General features: G+C 39.2%; 1 protein-coding gene across 4 annotated transcripts; it reads left to right on the forward strand.

Moving 5' to 3' along the window:
• The first annotated feature begins 57 nt into the window (after nt 1-57).
• Nucleotides 58-19,726, forward strand: map3k12 (mitogen-activated protein kinase kinase kinase 12). Of its 4 annotated transcripts, none has more exons than XM_055046374.1 (15): nt 58-283; nt 2,371-2,453; nt 3,331-3,860; nt 7,979-8,162; nt 8,257-8,448; nt 8,532-8,690; nt 9,298-9,456; nt 9,632-9,740; nt 10,038-10,147; nt 11,688-11,804; nt 11,904-12,038; nt 12,771-13,491; nt 14,306-14,373; nt 15,412-15,709; nt 16,870-19,726. In XM_055046374.1, the coding sequence occupies exons 3-15, from the start codon at nt 3,392-3,394 to the stop codon at nt 17,026-17,028; spliced, it is 2,880 nt and encodes a 959-aa protein (XP_054902349.1). In that variant the 5' UTR covers nt 58-283; nt 2,371-2,453; nt 3,331-3,391; the 3' UTR covers nt 17,029-19,726. The 4 variants fall into 4 exon arrangements, with proteins under 4 accessions (XP_054902349.1, XP_054902345.1, XP_054902348.1 ...); XM_055046370.1 differs by having other exon boundaries at nt 3,375-3,860; XM_055046373.1 differs by lacking the exon at nt 2,371-2,453.
• The last annotated feature ends 166 nt before the right edge of the window (nt 19,727-19,892 follow it).

Genomic DNA, 19,892 nt, shown 5'->3' on the forward strand with positions numbered 1-19,892 from the left:
CAATTCAGCACTGGGAAGGAGACAGCTCCCTCCCCAATCCCCGCCTCCCCCCTAAAAACCCCCAGCGCGCCTCACGTTGCATGGGTCCCCGGTTATTGATAACACCGTTTACCCGCTGGGATCCATCCCAGTAACGTGGAACAACTCGTGGAAAATAGTCGCTGGGAACCGGAGAGGCTCGCCTGGAACGGAGGAAAACAACAACCAGCTCACTGAGGCGGACAAATACAAAGCCGAGCCCACCCTCTCACTTGACAACGCGACATCAACCAAGGCAAGGAAGGTATGGGAATGTCATGCCATCCGGTTAAATGCCGATTGAATGAGTAGTCGGCGTCTCGGGGTCGGTTCAGGCAGGTTTTTAACGGTGCGGTGGCTTCACGCCGCTCACACTGCACCAACACAACTGATGCCTCCAAGAAGCGAATGATCGTCGATGAGGGCTACAAACATCATACTTGTGCACACAGAAAGCGCACATTGCGAAATATATGGAGAGTGTTGGTGCCAACGCTGGGTCCGCGTATACAGTCGCTGCGGCAGTCTCACTTGGCATGGACCATAGTAGGCTCGCGATTCATGCACGTCGGCTATGATGCTGTTGAGTGTCATCATCACATCCTCGGTTATTTAAAGATTGATCTTCCTGCGTGAGTGCGTGCGTGTGCGTGTGGGTGCGCGTGTACTCGTGCCTCGCACAGGCCCGTTGGATGTTTATTGCCCTATGCATTTTGTTTTCGCGCTCTCATTTCACTCTCATGCAGTGGTGCAGTACAAGGAGCCGAGCTGGTGGACGGTATGTGCTTTCTGCTACATGTGCTTTCGCTCTCACACATTGCCTTTCCCCGCCAATGCACGGCTCATACATACGCACTGTGGCGGTTATGCAATTCTCCAGCGCACACAATGGGTGCAGACCCCAGTGCTCTTGGTCGTGGCTGTCACACATTGATGCAGTTTGAAAGGGCAGGGGACCAGCAGGTGTGCTGAGGAGTGTAAGAACCTCCACGTCCACCGGTGGGTTCATTCATAAAGCCCATTTCCTCTGGCGATGACTCCTCTGGGCCGTCCTGGTTTCCCATTCACAGACAAACATGAAGAAGTGACTATGCCTCTCAAACATTCACGTATTTTTTATGCTACGGCCACTCACTTTAATGGTTTTATGTGGATTTGATGCAATGGACCTTTTTTGTTATTATTTTTTTATTATTTATTTTTTTATTTTTTGCCACAGCTTCCAAACTGAATTTGATTCTGGACTTGACCCTTTCTAACACATCTGAACTGTCCAGTTTCAGCTCCAGCTGTATGAACTGGGTCATTGTCTGTAGCAGCACACAGCATGATGCTACCAACACCTTGTTTCCACAAGGTAATGGTGCTTTCAGACTCTTTCTTTTCAATAACACACACAATGTAATACCCTACATTTGTATGTTTGCCAAAAAACAACAAAAAAAAAAACACACAACATGGTTCAATTCGATCTCATTGAACCAGAGTCACTTCTTCCATGTTGGCTGTGTGTCTAACAGAACTAAAGGCAAACATAACTTCTTACAGCATTTCTAAAAGCAACCTGCCACTCTTTCTTAAAGACACAATCAATAGGTAATCAGTAGATTCTCCACCCTGAGCCGTGGATCTCCCCAGCTCCTTCAGAGTTACCATGAGTTTGTTTTAGAAGATGGTCATGTCTGGGTTGGCTTGCAATTGCCAACCCAGGCTCCATCTTCGGACCATAGGTTAACACACCACATGGTTTTATTTGTTTGAAAAAAATCCAAACTGTGTCTCCCTTTTCTTCCTTCATGGTTACACACTTTATTTTGTTGATCTGTCCCATAAAAATCTCAGAAAATACACAGAACGTTGAGGTTATAATCTGACAAAATGTGAAAAAGTTAAATAGTTGTGAATACTTTTTTTCTTTAGGGAAGTAAAGTCAGTGAAAATTTTACAAGATACTCATGGTGAGGATGTCAGATTTTTCCAGCTCTGGACACTTCAACATTTTAGTAACTCACTTTAGATACAGTTTGTTACCTTTAGATTATCATTTAATGGATGTTTTGTATATATTTAGCTATAATTTTTGTAATTCAATTTAAAACACAGATTTTAAAAACTAAATTTCTATATGCACATGCGCATAGTAACATCTCACCAGAAAAATTAATAACAGTTTTTCTGATTACAAATATTTAGTTGTTCTTGTTTTCCCCCATTTTAGTGAAATTCCTCATTCTGCAATTTTACTGCTGAATATGATCAATTCAGATGTGTTTCATTCATAAAGTTGGCCACATGTTTTGTTTATTCTGTCAAAATTTGGTTGTGCTCAGGTTAATAATTTTGTGTTTTCAGGAAGAAAAGTTAGTGTCAGCTTCAACAGATATGTGTAGTGGTAAAGGCAGTCAATTCAGCACCGGACAGCTCTAAAATGCTCTGTAAGTTACCTTATATGTAGTTTCTCACTTGTGTAACATGATGGGATGCTCAGATTTTTCTGTTTTATTTTTTAATTTAGTTGTAAATGTTTATTTTGTCAAAGTTTAACTTACCTTTCCAGTAACAAGCTTCCACATTACGTCACAAGGTGCAATGCAGTGGAGTTTTTTATTTTTTTATTTGTAATTTATGTCTTTGTGTTGGGAAAAATGTGAAAATAGTGAAATATGTGTAAGTGTATAGAGGTTTTGCTTTCCTATTTAATCATATTTCATGTTTTGGCCACATTTCAGCACATACAATCTTATCTTTTATATGATTATTGATCAAACATGTGTATGAGGGGATCATGTTGAGGGTTAATACCAAAGAGATAAGCTAAACAACAGATGTGTACCAGTTAGTCTTGAAGACAGTTTACTTTATTGTGACTTCATCATGGGAATTGCGAGTCATCAGTGTCAAATTCTTCCACAAACATGTGAGGTTGAACCTTTTGCAACTAAAGCAAAAACTTAAATACTGGAGAACCCGTTTCAGAATCTGTGAGAAGTTGTTTGTCTGCCAAAATGTTTACCATGCCAGCTGAAAAGCTCGGATATTGTGCTTCTTGTGATGTCAGCAACACAAATACACAGCAAGCAGAAGGAGCTGTTGTTTTTTTCAATGCACTTTTTAAGAAAAAGCATATTCTTCATGAAATCCTGCAGTGGAAATCCATACTTCATTATCCAGCAGTGTTATTTGTCAGTAGGTAAAAAAAAAAATACACCAAGTAGATAGATATTTTTGTAATCTTGAACAGTAATATTTCTGGAGGGAACAACTCGATAAGCCCAAAAGCACATTCTGATGTATTTGTTTTTTTTCCTCCAGGCTTTTTTCTCACCTCTTGCTCCTCCATCCTCTCTAACCTGCAGTGTTGGGGAAACCCCTGATGAGTGGGACCTGTATCCATGAGCCCCGCGCCCCTTCCCCTTCCCTGTCAGGCTTCAGCACCCCCATCTCAGAACCCCCCTATCGGAGACTCGATGGAGACACCCCTGCTTGCACCCCCGAAACGGACCTGACCCCCACACAGTGTGTGCTTCGTAACGTACTGTCCATTGAACCCACCGTGCACGGGGCGCCAGGCGGCAGCAGCCCGAGCCCCAGCGATGGATGCACAGCCCACTTCGACAACAGCGTGCTAAAACTCCATGAACATGAGGCCTGCCAGTGTGGCGGGAGCGGCGGGGCCGAAGCTGGCCACAGTCCGGAGGCTGGAGCTGTTCGGGGCCAGTCGGAGAACAATAGGCTCCAGTCAGGCAGTGGAGGATTTTTGGAGGGACTATTTGGCTGCCTGAAGCCAGTCTGGACCATGATTGGAAAAGCCTACTCCACTGAACACAAACATAACCATGAAGGTACGACTCGCTTGTTCTCTGTCAGCCTCTGTGTTTGTTATTTGACATTATTTTATTGTGCTGTGCATTAAGTTCAGCTGTAGGATGAGGAAGCTACAACAAACTATATCAATAACTGTCAGAATCAGCCTCATTATCCAAAGATCAATCCGAAGTCTGAATAATTTTCTTGCCCTTGGACATGGCTAATTTATAGGTACTGTATATTTCTCAGGAGGAGACATATTTATCATAATCTCTGAAATGATTACTTATCAACCAAAGTGGAAGGACTAATACATAAATCATTTGGCACTGAAAATTAGGGTAATCAAACGCAAAATTTATAGTTAAACCATATCAGATTTATTTAGCTAAGTGAAAACAAACAAAAACAAAGAAATCTAAGGGTGCATTCACACCAGCCCTTGATAGTCCGCTTTAATCAAAGCAGGCATTTTTGTTTGCCTGGAAAGCGCGGGGTACGAATGCGCTATCAAACTCTGATACAGACCCAAAAAGCGAACTCTGGTCTGCCAATAAACTTCGACTGAGTTGAACTCTGGCACAATTTGAATGTGTGAATGCTAAGAGGACCGGAGACCGCTCCAAAAGGAGGAAATCAAACATGTTGAACAAATATACATTTAGACAAAATGCTTCTATAACTGGTGCTAGTTTTACATTCTTTTATGAACGCATACTCATTCAAATGAATGAAAAATAGGTCAAGGTTAAACACATTAGCCAATACCTGAAGTACTGAATGATTCCAGATTACTTTAGAGTTTAATGACATTTCAAATTAGCAAAAGGAGAGCCTACACATAAGAAAACACAAACTCAATATTGTGAAGGAATTCAGGAAAAAGTTTCTCTTCAAGCCTAACTCTTGTTGAGTTCCTACAAGCAGTTAAAAAGTGCCATGAAATGTTTTCTGTTTTCATTAATTAACTGCGATTGTTCAAGTTCTTCAGTTCAATTTTGCTCTCTTCACACAAACCTGATTGCTGCCAGATCTAAAAATATAAGAAATCCTTAAAATATGACAAATCTGTCACAATCAAGCAGCTATACTTTAAATAATTCAACAACAAACTGATATCTATCAGTGAAAAAAGATCCAAAAAGTCATTTCTAAGGCTTTGGCACTTCAGCGCATCACAGTAAGGGTCATTATCCACACATGGAGAAAATATGGAACCTTCCCAGGTGTGGCCGGCCTACCAAAATAACTCATGAATGACTCATCCAGGAGATCAGAAAGAACCCAGACAACATCTAAAACACTGCAGGTGTTTCTTCAGTTAAGGTCAGAGTTCATTCTAACAACTAGAAAGAAAAGGAGAAAAAATATAAGAGAGATACAAATTGGTTGCATTTACAACAAAACATCTTGATTGTGCTGGCTGAATTAGAAAAAGTGAAAATTGTTTTCAAACTTAACAGAGCATTTCAGACAAAGATCTTTATACTGACAGTCAAACATGGCAGTGGCAGTGTGATGCTCTGGGGCTACTATACCGCTCCAGGATCTGGACAACTCACTATGAATCGATTAATTTTACTCTTTAGCTGTACATCATGAAGTCCGTCTATCAGTTTGTGACTTTATAATTATAGGTTCTGCAACAGTACAATGATCCAAAGCAAATCCTTTGGCTCAGAAATGTATGACCTACTCAAAGTCTGGACCCATTACTTTAAGCAGCCATTCATGAATAAAAACTTGTTGAGGCAGAGGTCAGAGTTCCTTGCCAGTGACGTAAACAACTCCCTGATGGTTATCATAAACTGTTATTAACCATCATTTAGATTAGGGGGCAATTGCTGCTCTACACTGACTTTCCCCCCCTCTTTAATAAATTAAGCCATGATTTGAAAAGGGCTTTTTACATTTAATTAAGTCATATTTGTCTGGTATTAAAATTTATTTGATTGTATGAAATATGAAATTATGACCTCAAGTAAAAACAGAAGAAATCTCTAAGGTGGCAAATATCTTTTCAAAGCTCTTAGGTAGGATTTTGTAACCCTACCCGCTTTGTTAGACCTGAAAGATGTGGCTTTCAGGTCTAACAACTCAGTAAAGTCCAAGTTTGATGTATTCATGTGCACTACTCTTCACTCTGAAATTGAACATGTAATGTGTAGACGGAATAAATAAAGTACATAATTTAAATCTCCACCTTCTGTAGATGAACATAAAGATTATTAGCAGTAGCCATTTAATTGAGCCGGAACTCACACAATTAAATTAAACAGCAAGTTGCTGTTTTTAACTCAAGTATTTGATATATTTTTAAAATTTACCACTGTTGTTACTGTATCATTCGATTGCAAAACGTCTGAAGCCCTGAAATGTAGTGGAGATAAGGCGAAATATGGCAGAAAAAGATAAATCTACGCCACTGAATCTGAAGCTATAATTAGAACACCACTTTATTATATTTATTGTATTAGAAAACTCACATTACTCATTACTTTCTGAGCTTACCTCGTCCATCTGGCAGCATGTCTGTGTTTTCCGTCAGCCCAGTTCAGTGAGCGTCACAGCTGGTCAGGTGGAGAGAGGGAAACAGGTGGGGGTGGGGGGGGGGGGCATCCTGTGCATCATCATCCTCCACAGCTGCTGCTCCCAAGAGATCTCAACCCATCAGTGGACATCATGAAGAATTGATTTGTGTGTCTCTTTTATTCTCCCAGGCTAGTCTGTCTTTAGCGACCAAGCCTTCACAGCCATTTAAGCAATGTCAGTTTGACAGATGACAGTCAGATTAAACTATGAGTGAATTGTTGGGTTGCTTTCCTCTGTGATTTTCTTATCTATGGACGCGAATGCAATGGTTTGCTTGATAAAGTGCTGATGAGCCTCTTGTTTGGCCATTGAAGTTGAATCTTGTGATGGTGATTATCCTTATGAACCATTTAGATACAAACACAGGCCTGGCATTTGCTAACACTCCCCACTTCCTACATGCTGGCAAGCTTATCTTATCTATTAGTGCCTGGCAAAAGGGTTCAGACCCCTTTTCACATTTTGTCAATTTGCTTACCAGACAGGAAATACATTATTGTAAAGTGAGAGGAAGATGACTTGCAGTTTTCAAACAAAAGAAAAACTCCCCAAAAAAGTGAGGTACTGTACATATGGAGCCAGCCTGAGCCATTATCTTACTGTACATGAGCCCCTTTCACTGCAGTCACAGCTGCAGCCTTTTAGGTTTTGGCTCCACCAGATTTATACATCTGGTGGAGCCAAATATACAAATTTACTTTGTAAAGCACAAATTCTCAACTGAATTTCAATCTGGATATTGACTAAGTCATTCTGACATATGAATATGTCTTGATATCAACCACTTCACCGTAGCTCTTGCTCTTTGTTTGATGTGATGCAGTATGATCACACCGTGTGTCACCATCGGAATGGTGTGTTAAAGGTGATCTCCTGTGTTAATTTCATCCAGTTAAGTGTTTTGCATGTCAACCAGACACCTCAACTTAGGTATTATCTGATCTGTTCCCACATGATTTACATGGAACATCTTCTAAGTGGAGCATTTTATGTTTTTCTTTTTAAAATGACTTTCTTTTAACCACTCTGATAAAGCCCTTTTTTTTTTGAATGGATAAATAATCCTTGTCCTCTCAACAGATTCTCTGCATCTCTTCCAGACTCACTATGAGCTCTGCTTGCCATACTTTTTAAATTTGTGGATCACTTATCTAGTGGTTTCATTGGTCTTCAGGATACTATTTGTTTACTAATGCTCTCTAACGACAGAAAAGGTGCATTTATTGAGATTTAACATAACTAAAATGACCTTAAGACACACTGCAATTTATTTAGGGATAATAGAAAAAAGGAGCTCAACGACTGGTTATTTTCAAACTAATGTTGCACCTTGAACCTTGTAAGTCTTGGCAATTTTGCATTGATGAATCACATAAATGACCAATAAATATGATTAGATTTGAGATTTTACAGTGATGAAATCTGAAAGAGCTCCAGTTGTGTGATTTCTTTTCTAAATTAGTAATTACCACAAAAATGCCTCTAAATATTGATATTCCGTAGAGCACTACACAGTTTCATGTTTAATTCCGAGTTTGCTTTTTCGCTGGTTGGTGTTTAGAGTCCTGGGAGGTTCCTTTTGAGGAAATTTCCGACCTGCAGTGGGTGGGCAGCGGGGCGCAGGGGGCCGTCTTCCTTGGGAAGCTGCACGGAGAAGAAGTGGCCGTTAAGAAAGTGCGGGATATCAAAGAGACTGAGATCAAGCACCTGCGCAAGCTCAAGCACCCAAATATCATCACTTTCAAGTGAGGAAGCTGTCGCTGTGACAACCTTTCAGTCATCTCCCCCTGATTGTTCTTCCCTTTTCTTCACTGTCTGAATTGACCTTCTTCCTTCCAGAGGTGTGTGCACCCAGGCTCCGTGTTACTGTATCCTGATGGAGTACTGTGCTCAAGGCCAGCTGTATGAGGTGCTGAGAGCGGGCCGTAAAATCACCCCCTCCCTCCTGGTTGACTGGTCCATGGGCATCGCGGGTGGCATGAACTACTTACACCTCCACAAAATCATCCACCGAGACCTGAAATCTCCAAAGTAAAGACCGGGATCCATCAGCCTGAAGGAAATGTCTTTTGGGGAGAACGTTTCACAGCTGATTGTTTTCATGTCGTTTTTAGCATGCTGATCACACATGATGACATGGTGAAGATTTCTGACTTTGGCACCTCGAAGGAGCTCAGCGACAAGAGCACCAAGATGTCATTTGCCGGCACTGTAGCCTGGATGGCTCCTGAAGTCATTCGGAACGAGCCAGTGTCAGAAAAAGTGGATATTTGGTACGAATGGTGAACTTTTCACTTTTTTTTATGATTATTTCAGAGTTTTAAAACAAAAAACTAATCGTTATGAAATGCTGATGTTATAAAAAAGTTTTTCAGGCATATTGTCCACCCACAGTTGTAACCTTCACAAAAATATGCTTTTGACGTATTTGTTCAAATTAGCATTATGTCATTAACATGAGACAGATCATTTGTGAAAAGCGTGAGCTCCTTCATTTCTTTCCAGGGCTACTATTGTCCTGTGAAGAAATGTCAAAAACAAACAATCAGAGCCAGGAGGAGGAGCTTAGCGATGTCAGTAAAGTTTGTGTACATGCTGCTCAATATTCTAAAAGTGGAGAAACAACAGGACAATTGTTTACAAGTTGTCATCGGTGGCCACGCTAACTAGCCTGAACAACCGTAGCAGGCTCTGCTGAGTAAGACAGAGGGTGTGAGCAGCATGTACATAAGCATTGATTGGTTGGTTCTGATGGAGAAGAGCATTTGTGTAGATGACAGCAGGTCCACAGGGAGAAGGCATGCAAGCTTGATTTTTTAACTCACTACCTAAACTATGGTGCTTTCTGTGAAAACTCCTATATCTCGGTTCAACTTACAGGTCTTTCGGAGTGGTGCTGTGGGAGATGCTAACTGGGGAGATTCCTTACAAAGATGTCGACTCTTCTGCCATCATCTGGGGCGTGGGAAACAACAGCCTGCAGCTGCCTGTCCCTGAGAGCTGCCCTGACGGCTTCAAGATCCTCCTCAGACAGTGCTGGTGAGCACAGCCTGGATATGAATAGCAGTGCGGATGATTTTAATGATGAGGGCTGTGGAGTCGGGCTCTGAAAGTGGCTGCACAGGGAGGTGTTAGTGTGCAGTTTTGAGGACTTTATTGATTTTACTGTGCATGGACCGTGTACACAGCTGTGTTTCCTGTTTTGGGTATGCAGGAACTGTAAGCCCAGAAATAGGCCCTCTTTCCGACAGATCCTCCTTCATCTGGATATAGCCTCAGCTGACGTACTCTCCACCCCACAGGAAACATACTTTAAGTCTCAGGTATTCTCTGCTTTTTATTGATTTTAGTATGCATTCATGTACTTCTCCAGACAAAAGTTTACACGGACTATAAGGATGTAGTCCGTGGGCTCTTTAATGTTTCAATCAAACAGTTTATTGTTTTGGTCGACTGCAAATACTCAATCATTTGCACATACCACTTATATATTGATGTACATAAGCAGACACACACACACACACACGCAGGCTCACAAAGTAATCAGTTAAATGAAATGCCACACAAGAGAGGCAGTGTGAGCTGTGCAGAGTTGGTGAACAGAAATGTGCTCTAATCAGGCTGAATGGAGAGAGGAGGTGAAACAGCACTTTGAGAAGATTAAATCCGAGGGCACTTGTCTTCATCGGCTCGACGAGGAACTGATTAACCGCCGCAGGGAGGAGCTCAGGTTTGTTTGTCTCATGTATATTCATAGATTTTATCTTAAGAGCTGCCAAAATATATACGGAAGTGTACAGTCCTGTGAACTTTTCCACCCTTTGTTACTTTTTGCCTGCAAACTTCAGACTTACATGTTAGATGACCTGAAGGTAGTTTATGGTTATGAAGTAGATTATTATTATATTATAGCAATTCGATTATTCTGACGATTAATCAGATGAAAAAGAAATAATTTCACCACTTAAATCTTTTTTATGAAGTATTAGAACTACATCAAAATTCTAATCAATTCCTTTACTAAATAAGAAAATTTACACTTTATTGCCTAAAATGCAATAACAAAGCAGTCCTATCCATCCACGGCTAAAAATGCATCAAACCTCAACATGTGAAAAGCTCAGTCCTTTCTGCTTGACTAAACATCAATACAGAGTTGGCTAATCTCTTAATTATTTTTTGGATTAACTGATTAACAGCACCGAAGGTGTTTAATAGGAGATTTTATTTCATTTTATTTTTTTTAAAGAATTTGAATCAGGTGAAACTAAAGCTGTGACACTGAAGCAGTTCTGGATAGAACATATTTACAGGCAAAGTTTCTTTATCTTTTTTTCAATCTTAACTCCAAAATGTATGATATGTGTGAAGTTTGGGCTTAATTACTGATCTGACCGTTATTTTTTCCAGAAAATGACCTTTTTTTTTAGTCTACATACTCCAGTTAATGATTCACTGATTACTAAATTAGTTGATGATTATTTCAATAATCGATTCATCACAATAAATCCACTTCATTGTTTTAGCCCTAAAGTGAAAGAAAAACAAAAATATGTTTTTGTTTCTTTTTTTAAGCAATCAAAAAAAGTGATTATTGTATTTATTATTGTACCTTTGAAATCTAAAATGAAGAGCAATAAGACATCTGGACAAGCCACTCACTTAATAAGTAGCATCCATCTGTGTGCAATTTAATCTCAGTATCATTCCAGCTGTTTTGTGAAAGTCTCAGATGTTTTTAGACAATATTAGTGAACAAAGTTGTGAAGAAGAAGAGCTTTTGTTGTAGAAATCTTTGTTGTTCTAAAGTCATTTTCTATCTGCTGAGCTCACTCAGCCTTTTGGAGGTCGTGACTTTACTGTCAACACAAATTATTTATGGAAGTGCTGTTCTAACATACAGTTTGTATTACATTACCTGCTATAAGTATTCATTTAATATGTTTTATTGAAAAAAAAATGCCTAGAAATGATTTTTTTCCTGAGGACCTGATTAAAAAAGAACATGTTACCCTTTTTTTAGATTTTTATTTGTAAAATAATAAAATGCGTTTTAGCATTGTAACTTGACAAGTTGTGGAAAAAAAAAAAATCAAGAAAGTGGATATTTTTTGCATGAAGCCATTTTCCTCTGATGCCACTTTTTGATGCCCTTCCTTTGTCTGTCCCTGCAGATGGCATAAGTGCCTTGAGTGCTCGTCGGTTGAAGAGGGTCTGGATTCTCTCATGTAGATTCACAATGACAAGAACCACTTCTTTCTTTTTTTCAGGCATGCTTTGGACATTCGTGAACACTATGAGCGGAAACTAGAGAGGGCCAATAACCTTTACATGGAGCTCAGTGCTGTGATGCTGCAGCTGGAGCTTAAAGAGAAAGAATTGCAAAGGTACAAATAAATGTATTAAAGGATGTTTAAGTAACAGTGATGTTAAAAAATAATAATATGTCTCGGGTATTTTGGTTTGAATTGATCATTTCCTTTCAGGAGGGAACAGTCTTTGGATAAAAAGTATCCGGGTTTGTTCAAGCACCACAGCTCAAGACAGAGCAGCTCTTCCAACTCCATGGACAAGCTCATCAAAAAAAGAAACGTCCCACAGAAACTGCCCTCCGGAAAAAGGTTCAATGTTTCTCTGCTTCTGCCTGCATTTGACAGGAGAGTAATTCTGAAATAGGGCTGGGCGATAAGTCAATAACATTACATCTTACAATAGACACATGATCATTATCAATAGATAATAGATTGATAAAAGTTTCAGTGATTAAGATTCAGATCTAGAACCACAAAGGATTCTGGGGAATGTAGGCAGAATCAGGAACGATGTGATGATTCCAAGGAACTTCTTTGAGCTAGAAAAGTTCTGGTATTTCTCTCAAAATTTCAGTTTTTCTCTAGCAAATATTTGAATTTTCAAACTCAATTTTTTTTCCTAGAAAGGTTCTGGAATTAATCTAAACATTTTCGAGTTATATTCGAGCAAATTGTTGACTTTTCAAACTGAAATTTTTTTCTAAAAATTTCCTGGTATTAATCTCAAAATGTTCTTGTTTTTTCTTGTAAATTTTTGACTTTTCAAGTCCTAAAATTTCCTTGTTTTTGGGTGGAAATTTACTCATTTTTTTCTTATCTATGATAGCCCTGATATGCCAGTTCATAAATCAGGAATGGTTACGTCACTAGATTGACAATATTTCACTTATTCAATTAAAAAACTAATCACCACTAATCGATATTAGGAAATGCTTATATCGGGATACTTTTCAGCTATATCGTCCAGCCCTATTTTGAAATGAGTAGATATTCATGTGGATGAAAGAGGGAAACTGCTGACGATTCTCTTTCCCCTTTTAGGCCAGACATCCTGAAGTCTGAGGTAATCCTTCCCAAAATGGATTCCTCTGTGATGCAAGTCACGATCCCCGCCTGCCCCAACAGGAGCTCCACTTCTCCCAGCCGATGTCGGAGAGTGAAAACCCGGCATCGCAAGCCCGGCAAGGGCAGCAGCGGGGACCTCGCTGGTCTCAAAGCAAACCAGTCGTCCTCCAACAGGGAGACGTCAGCGCAGGCCAACAACGCCACCACCAACAACTCCAAGCAGCTCCTGGAGCCGGCGGCGGCCCTGCGGGGTCTCAGCCACGAGCAGCAGCACAGGCAGCTGTCCTCCTCCAGCCCAGACCTCATCTGCACCACGCTGGAGGCAGAGGGCCAGAGGAAAAGGGAGCCCTCAGCCAGCGGACTGGAGAGAGGGGGCAGCCTCAGCGCCTCGGCTGGGTTGGGGGGATCAGAGGGCGGGGTCGGGGGTCTGGATGACCTCACGGAAACGCCTCCACGCAGCGACACTCCAAGCGAGGACGCCGCGTCGTTCCCGTTCTCCAGCAGCCCAGATTCGCCATGTGGGAGGGGGGCAGCTGGAAGAGGGTCGCTGGGATCTCCCCGTCTTCCTCATGACGGCGACGACAAGGATGAAGGAGCCAGCGCCGTGAGGATACCTCGGGGGGCTTCCGGGGGCGTCGGGACTCAGCACCTGACACCTTCAGCCATTTTGTACAGGGCAGCTATCACACGCAAGCAGGTAGAGGTCTGACTAAATGTTCAGGTTCCTCAACAGGCCTCTTATGGGATGCAAAAGTAAATGGCAATAATTTCTAGGCCAGTCACAATAAGCAATAAATAAATGAATCCCATGAGAAATTAAGACAAACTCAATCATTTCTATTTGTATTATTTATCATTTTTCTCTTTCTACCAAAAGTTGGATGAAAAAAGACTCCAGTCCTTCCTTTGACAGACTATTTTGACTTCATAATTGGTTTTATTTGCTGTTTTGTGTATTTATTTTTGGATATTTAGAATCTCTTCCAGTTCCAAAGTCAAATATTCATTCGAATTTAAAGTTTATTGACCTTTGAGAATGTGTTCTTGCATTATCATTCCATCATCACCATTATGTCACTTGAAAATGATCTCAAAACAACAATAGTATCATTTATCGCAATAACTTCTGGGACAATTTACCGTCCAGAAACATTTGCTATTGTCACAGGCCTAATAATTTTATTAAAAAAAATAAAGTAAAATTGGCGTTCAAAATTCAAAGTCATGTTTTCGTTATAAATGTCAGAGTTCCAATATTCAATTTTGAGCTAAATAAGTTATCAAATAAATATACAATTTGGAGCTGTTAGTGACTAAGCTGAATATTTAGCTATGAACCTAAAAATATAGTTTGAAAATTAAATGTTTAATTTGGAAATAAAATTGGAAGATACATTTTTAATTAGTTCCACGTTATTGCTGTTAATTTTTTTACTGTGTCACTTTACAAAGGGCACCGAGTGCCTTCCGAGCGTTTTGTGATTTGTGCATTTTTCTGGTTTTTCCTACAGAGGCGTGGAGTTTCATCCGAAGAGGAGGAGGGTGAAGTTGACAGTGAGGTTGAGCTGCCACGGAGACGGTGAGTAACTTGCTGTCCTTCGTCACTGGAAAATTCCCTCAAGCCACACTCCATCTCTGACACGGATTTATTAATAGAAATAAGAATCATTTCCCCAGGATTTTATTTCTTTCTTTATTTCATTCATTTTCAGTAGGTGTCAAACTCGAGGCCTGTGGGCCAAATCCGGCCCGCTGTAGCTTCTTATGAGGCCCTCGAGACTCCAGAGGGTCACGAAAAAAGTAAATAGTTGTGTGCCCGAATATTATTTTAGCAATAAATTCAAAGAAGCTTTATCCTACTAAAGTACATCAGTGCGAAAGGATGTTCAACATTATTTTTTCTGGAAGTACTCATTTTATCTAGACATAACAACTTAGTAATATTTCAACAGTTTGTTTGTAGGTTTTATCAGAACTCCTTACCACACACAGACAGCTTTCTGAGGACATTCAAGATCTTTATATGACGCAAAATCAAAGCGAGTTTGACACCCCCGAATTACAGTTCAAAATGAGCATGTTACATGCTGATATAAACAACAGTTTTGAGTGAAAAGTAGTAACTGGAAGAAAAAAGCGTTTTATAATCTACCCTTTGTCTCAAACGTCAATCATAAACAGCTAAGCATCCACATAGATACATCTCTTAACACAAAACAGGCAATGTAAATGTAACGGATTTATTTGATCAATATTACAGATGTGAAGTTTGTCGAAACCGATTTGTTTATTCTCCAAGTTAATTTTGTTTTTGTCAAAAACTTGTTTTCCTCTGACATCGACGGCTCTTTCTGTCGCTGTCTGTAACTTTGGGGCAGAAGCAGCTGATTTTGATTTTTTCTATTGTTACGATAAATACAGTGAAACTGCCACACTTCTAAATAATACTGAGTCAATATACTTTGATAGAATATTACATTTTATTATTTTCTTAAAAGTAAATATTGATCTAATATCATTGGTTTCTTTAGACAGATTGTCATATTGTTAGGTTTTCAGAAACAGGAGTTTATTCAAGCTTAGGGTTTTTAAATTTTTTTTTTATTTGTTTCTGTAGCCGTCCGACCAGCATCACCAAGTGCCAGTCGGTTTCCACCTTCAGCTCTGAAAACCTCTCGGTGTCAGACGGCGAGGAGGGCCACACCACTGACCACTCTCACAGCGGCACGCCCGACGTCGTCAGCACGAACACGGACGACAGGTTGGATGACCGCAGCGACGACCTCCTCTCCCAGGGGTCAGAGATCCCAGCAGACAACACCGATCCTGCGCAGGCGTCTGACGGCCTGTCGGAGAGGGATGGCGCTCCGGGCCAGAGCAAAGCTCAGCTGGACACCGGGCAGAATCCTAATGAGGTAAAAGAAACTCCAAAGAGGTTTGCAGTGTCAGTTATTGTTATTCTTTCAGAAAAGAGAAAAAAGCAACACGACTGACTCAAGAAAAGAAGTTTTAGTTTCACAGGCACAACAAAAAAATTCAGTGCAACCAACTGCCAAAACTGAAAAAAAAATAACAAATATTTTAAATCCATCTTTTAAATATGGATTTAAAAAGTTTTTTTTAGAGATCATTAGTGCACAGACAGGTTGTGGTGAAGGTTTTGGAGAAGCTTAAAACAAGATTAAGTTATAAAACGTTGCCCCCGTGCTTTAAAGATCAGATAAGAAAGAACAGTTTGCAAAATACACAATCAAAATTCCCATCTGCATTCATGAACCTATGAACAGAGCTACACTGGGTTGGTTTAAGAGAAAGAATATTATTTATTGAACCAAATAAAACTGCTGAGCTGGTCATAATGCAGCAAAATGTACGTCTGTTTCTTTTGCACATTCAGATGAGTTAGTCTGCTTCTAATGTGGAAGCAGAACTGGAAACTTTATGGTAGCTGTTCATAATATTTAAAGTGCTGCATTATGATATATATTTTAGCAGAAGAGAACAGTTATGATGTGACTTGGTTAATTGTCTACATAAAGACATTTTATGTAGATTTAACTGGGATTACAAGGTAAAATTAATGACTGTTTACTTTATTTGCTCTATTGGAAGTTCTTTTTTTAAAACTTAAGTACGAAATTGAGGTTTTTTTTTTATTTTCAGCATACAAACCACAGTATCTATTCCACCAAGCGAGAGAGTTTTTTACAACTACTCTCAGGAGAATATTTTAATATAGTGGATGAGTCATTGTGACACTGTTACCTTTAAAATCTTGATTCAGAAGTCAGTGATTCAGCATGAGGTGACACTATTTTGCTTTAGGTTGCGTTCCGATCAAGCTTCTTTCCACTTATTACAGAGCATTTTACAGAAAAAGGATAAATTAGCTTTTGTTGTTCCCTCCCAACAACAAATTTGCTAAATTAATCCATATAAACCGGGATCATGTGTAATCCAGACAACATAGCATATAATTTGGGAAGATTCAAATTAGAATTAGTCAAAAATAACTCAAAATTCCTGAATATCATTTTCCTCATATATCCTGCATGTGACTAATTTTTTTCTTCAGAACCGAGCCTTGTGTGATGATTCTGACTGCGACAGCGTCGAGCTGGACCAGTCAGGCAGCGGAGAGCCCAGTCGACCTCCCAGTGCCGGAGCATGGGTGTCTCCGTCCCAACCCTATCAAGGGTCTCCACAGATTCCCAACACAGGACCTCCTCCATAGATCACCACACGCAAAACAAAGACCTCCGGCCACCCTACAATGAGCAAACAACACAGGCGCACCAATCTGTCAGTGCAGTACATTACTGTTGCCATGAAGAACCACACCTACAACAACACTCAGACAATGACAAGTAGCTTATGGTGTCTCATAAGTTTGTTGGCGGGTAAACCTGTATCAGATGACATAGGTCGTTTGGCGTAAACACGACAAATATAATCAGATACTGTAATTTTGGCAGCTTGTGACATCAGTTAAATGTCATTTACGTTAAGTAGGGTTGTTTTTAGGAAACATAGTTACCACGTTAACCTTAGGCACTGCGCCAGTTCAGCAAAAACCCATCATTAGATGTGCACGCATGCACAAGAAGATACTACACTCTTTAAAGTAGTCCTTAAAACACTTTAACCCTCACTCTGGGAGCATCCTCCATGACTCTCCACACTCTAATGCATCAAATACTAATGAGAAATAATGTAAATAGACAGTAAGAACCACAAGAAATGTCTAACTTTATTTTATATGTAAGATAACATGTAAGATTAAACTGTATGCAGCCCGGTGAACAAATGCATGACTACATGTTTATAATTTATGGTTTGAATGTGTCTGTTTTCTATTTTGTGAAAGTTTACACTTTTTTAATCCTGAAAGTCTTCAGTTATCTACTTTTTGTTTAATAAATGTCGGCATCACAAAAGAAAAAAAAAAAAATCCAACGAATGAATTATGAAAACACTTACAGGGAATTCAATATTATTTCTGAACTCTTACTAAGTTTTAAACTAATGACACGCATACGGTTTTTACTGGGTTTAATAAATCAGCTAAGAAAAAGGAAGACTTTAGGGTTCACTCAAATTGCACCTCTACCATTTTCAACTTGACGCTGTTCGGCAATAGAAACATAAAATGTCTGCACAGAATCTTGTGTTTTCTATTTCCCCAAGTCTGATTCAAACTGCGCTAAATTCCCCCCCAAAAATTATTTTATTGCTTTAAAACATTTTAGGAACATATCTTCCTTTTTTCACCAGTTCTTCAAAGTTATTAATCCCAATGCACCTGTGCTAGCTGCTAATGCTGACTGCACTTTGTCCTTGGTGACCATCATCACATTTATAAAGATAAACTGATTATTTTTCATTTCAATTTCACGAACTTTTCTCACTTGTGAAATTTGGCACTAATTTTGCAACACGCTCGGTGCTAGCTGCTAATGCTAAGTGATTTTTCTTATTTCTTAGGGGTCTGCTGAACTAAAGAACATAAACATTTTAATTTTGCACTTTGTCCTTGCTGATAACATTCTCAAGCGAAAGCTGATTTGTTGAAGGAAGAACATATATATTTAAGTTTTGCAAATTTTTACTTGTAAGCATTTGGCTCTAAAGTTTAATGCAAACTGAACCATTTCTTAACTAAGTAAAGTACTTTTACAGAACTATTAGTTCTGTAATCTTCTATTACAGCACTTTCAACTTACTTATATCACAACCAACAACTTGATTTGTTTAGGCAAGGCCATTTTTTAAATTTATTTTTACCAATTCTTATCTCCTGTCAAACTTTGGCGCTAATATTTATTACAACGCACACTATGCTAGCTGCTAATAATAACGCAAGTCTTTTGGGCCTGCTGACCCAAAGGTCTGTGAGATAAACTAAAGAACTTAAACCTTTTCCACACTGCACTTTGTCCTTGTTGACCAATATCACAAAAAAAATCAATTTTGATCAAGCAAGATTTTTATTTTTAATCGAATCCATTTTTCCTCATTTGTAAAAATTCACCGCTAACATTAATAACTCACACAGTTAGCTGCTAATGGTAACTGAAGTCGTTTAGTTCTGTTGAACAGCCGCAGTTAGTCTTAAGCAGCTGCAAAGTTGTAACAATTAAACATACACTGCTTCTAACTACATGTTCTCCACTTTTGACCTCCTACAGACCTTGTTATTCACAAGAATAACAGTTTAGTTTTAACCTTACTAGATCATGTTACTCAAATTAAATTCTGTGCAGCCAGTTCTTAAGATATGAAGAACCCAATGAACTGTTATTGAAGATACACAAAGTTCAATGGAACATTTTGGCTGTTTTTATTATTTATTTATTTTTTATTTTATGCAACTACAGGGTTAGCAAAGGGCTTATCACCTTGGTAGGGTGCACAAAGACTTCCAAGTTTGAAAGTTTCCCTTTACGTTGACGTTCCATGAAAGAAGCATTAAAAGAAGTCACAGTAGTACTCAGTTAAATTTTAATATTAATTAACGTGTAAATTAGGAGGTGATCTTTTTTTTTTTTTGTAATGAACCAAAAGGCCTCCTTGGACTTCATGATGTTTGCAGGCCTCTTAAAACCTCAACCTTTCCTTTGACCCTTTAAGGTGACTGCAGGAGAAGCTGAATAAATAATAGAGCACTTCTCCATGGTTTCTAGAAAACTAAGTATCCGTTGGGTTTAAGTGTCTATTTTGTTTTTATACAGCATTGCACATTGTACCAGTACCATAGAAATTATATCAAATGCAGAATATAATGAGCAAGAGTAAATAACGTATTGGTTTAAAACAAATGTGTGATCTTTAAAAAGAAGGGGCCATGTTATTATAGCTGCAGTTTATTCTGTTGCTGTGTCACGTGAGACAGCTGAATGAGAAATAAATTATTTTCAATGACTTTAAGCATGTCCAAAATGTTGCAATGTCTTTTCTTTACACTTCAGAAAAACAATACATGAGAATTGCTAAAAGCTGCATTTATTTCAGGAATTAGTCTTTAAAAAATTAAACTTTTCTACAGAATCGTTAGTTATGCTTTTCTAGCATTTATTGCTTTCATACTTATTGTTTGAT

Source organism: Poeciliopsis prolifica, unplaced genomic scaffold (assembly GCF_027474105.1).
Source record: "Poeciliopsis prolifica strain line A6 unplaced genomic scaffold, Auburn_PproV2 SCAFFOLD023, whole genome shotgun sequence".
NCBI lineage: Eukaryota > Metazoa > Chordata > Actinopteri > Cyprinodontiformes > Poeciliidae > Poeciliopsis > Poeciliopsis prolifica.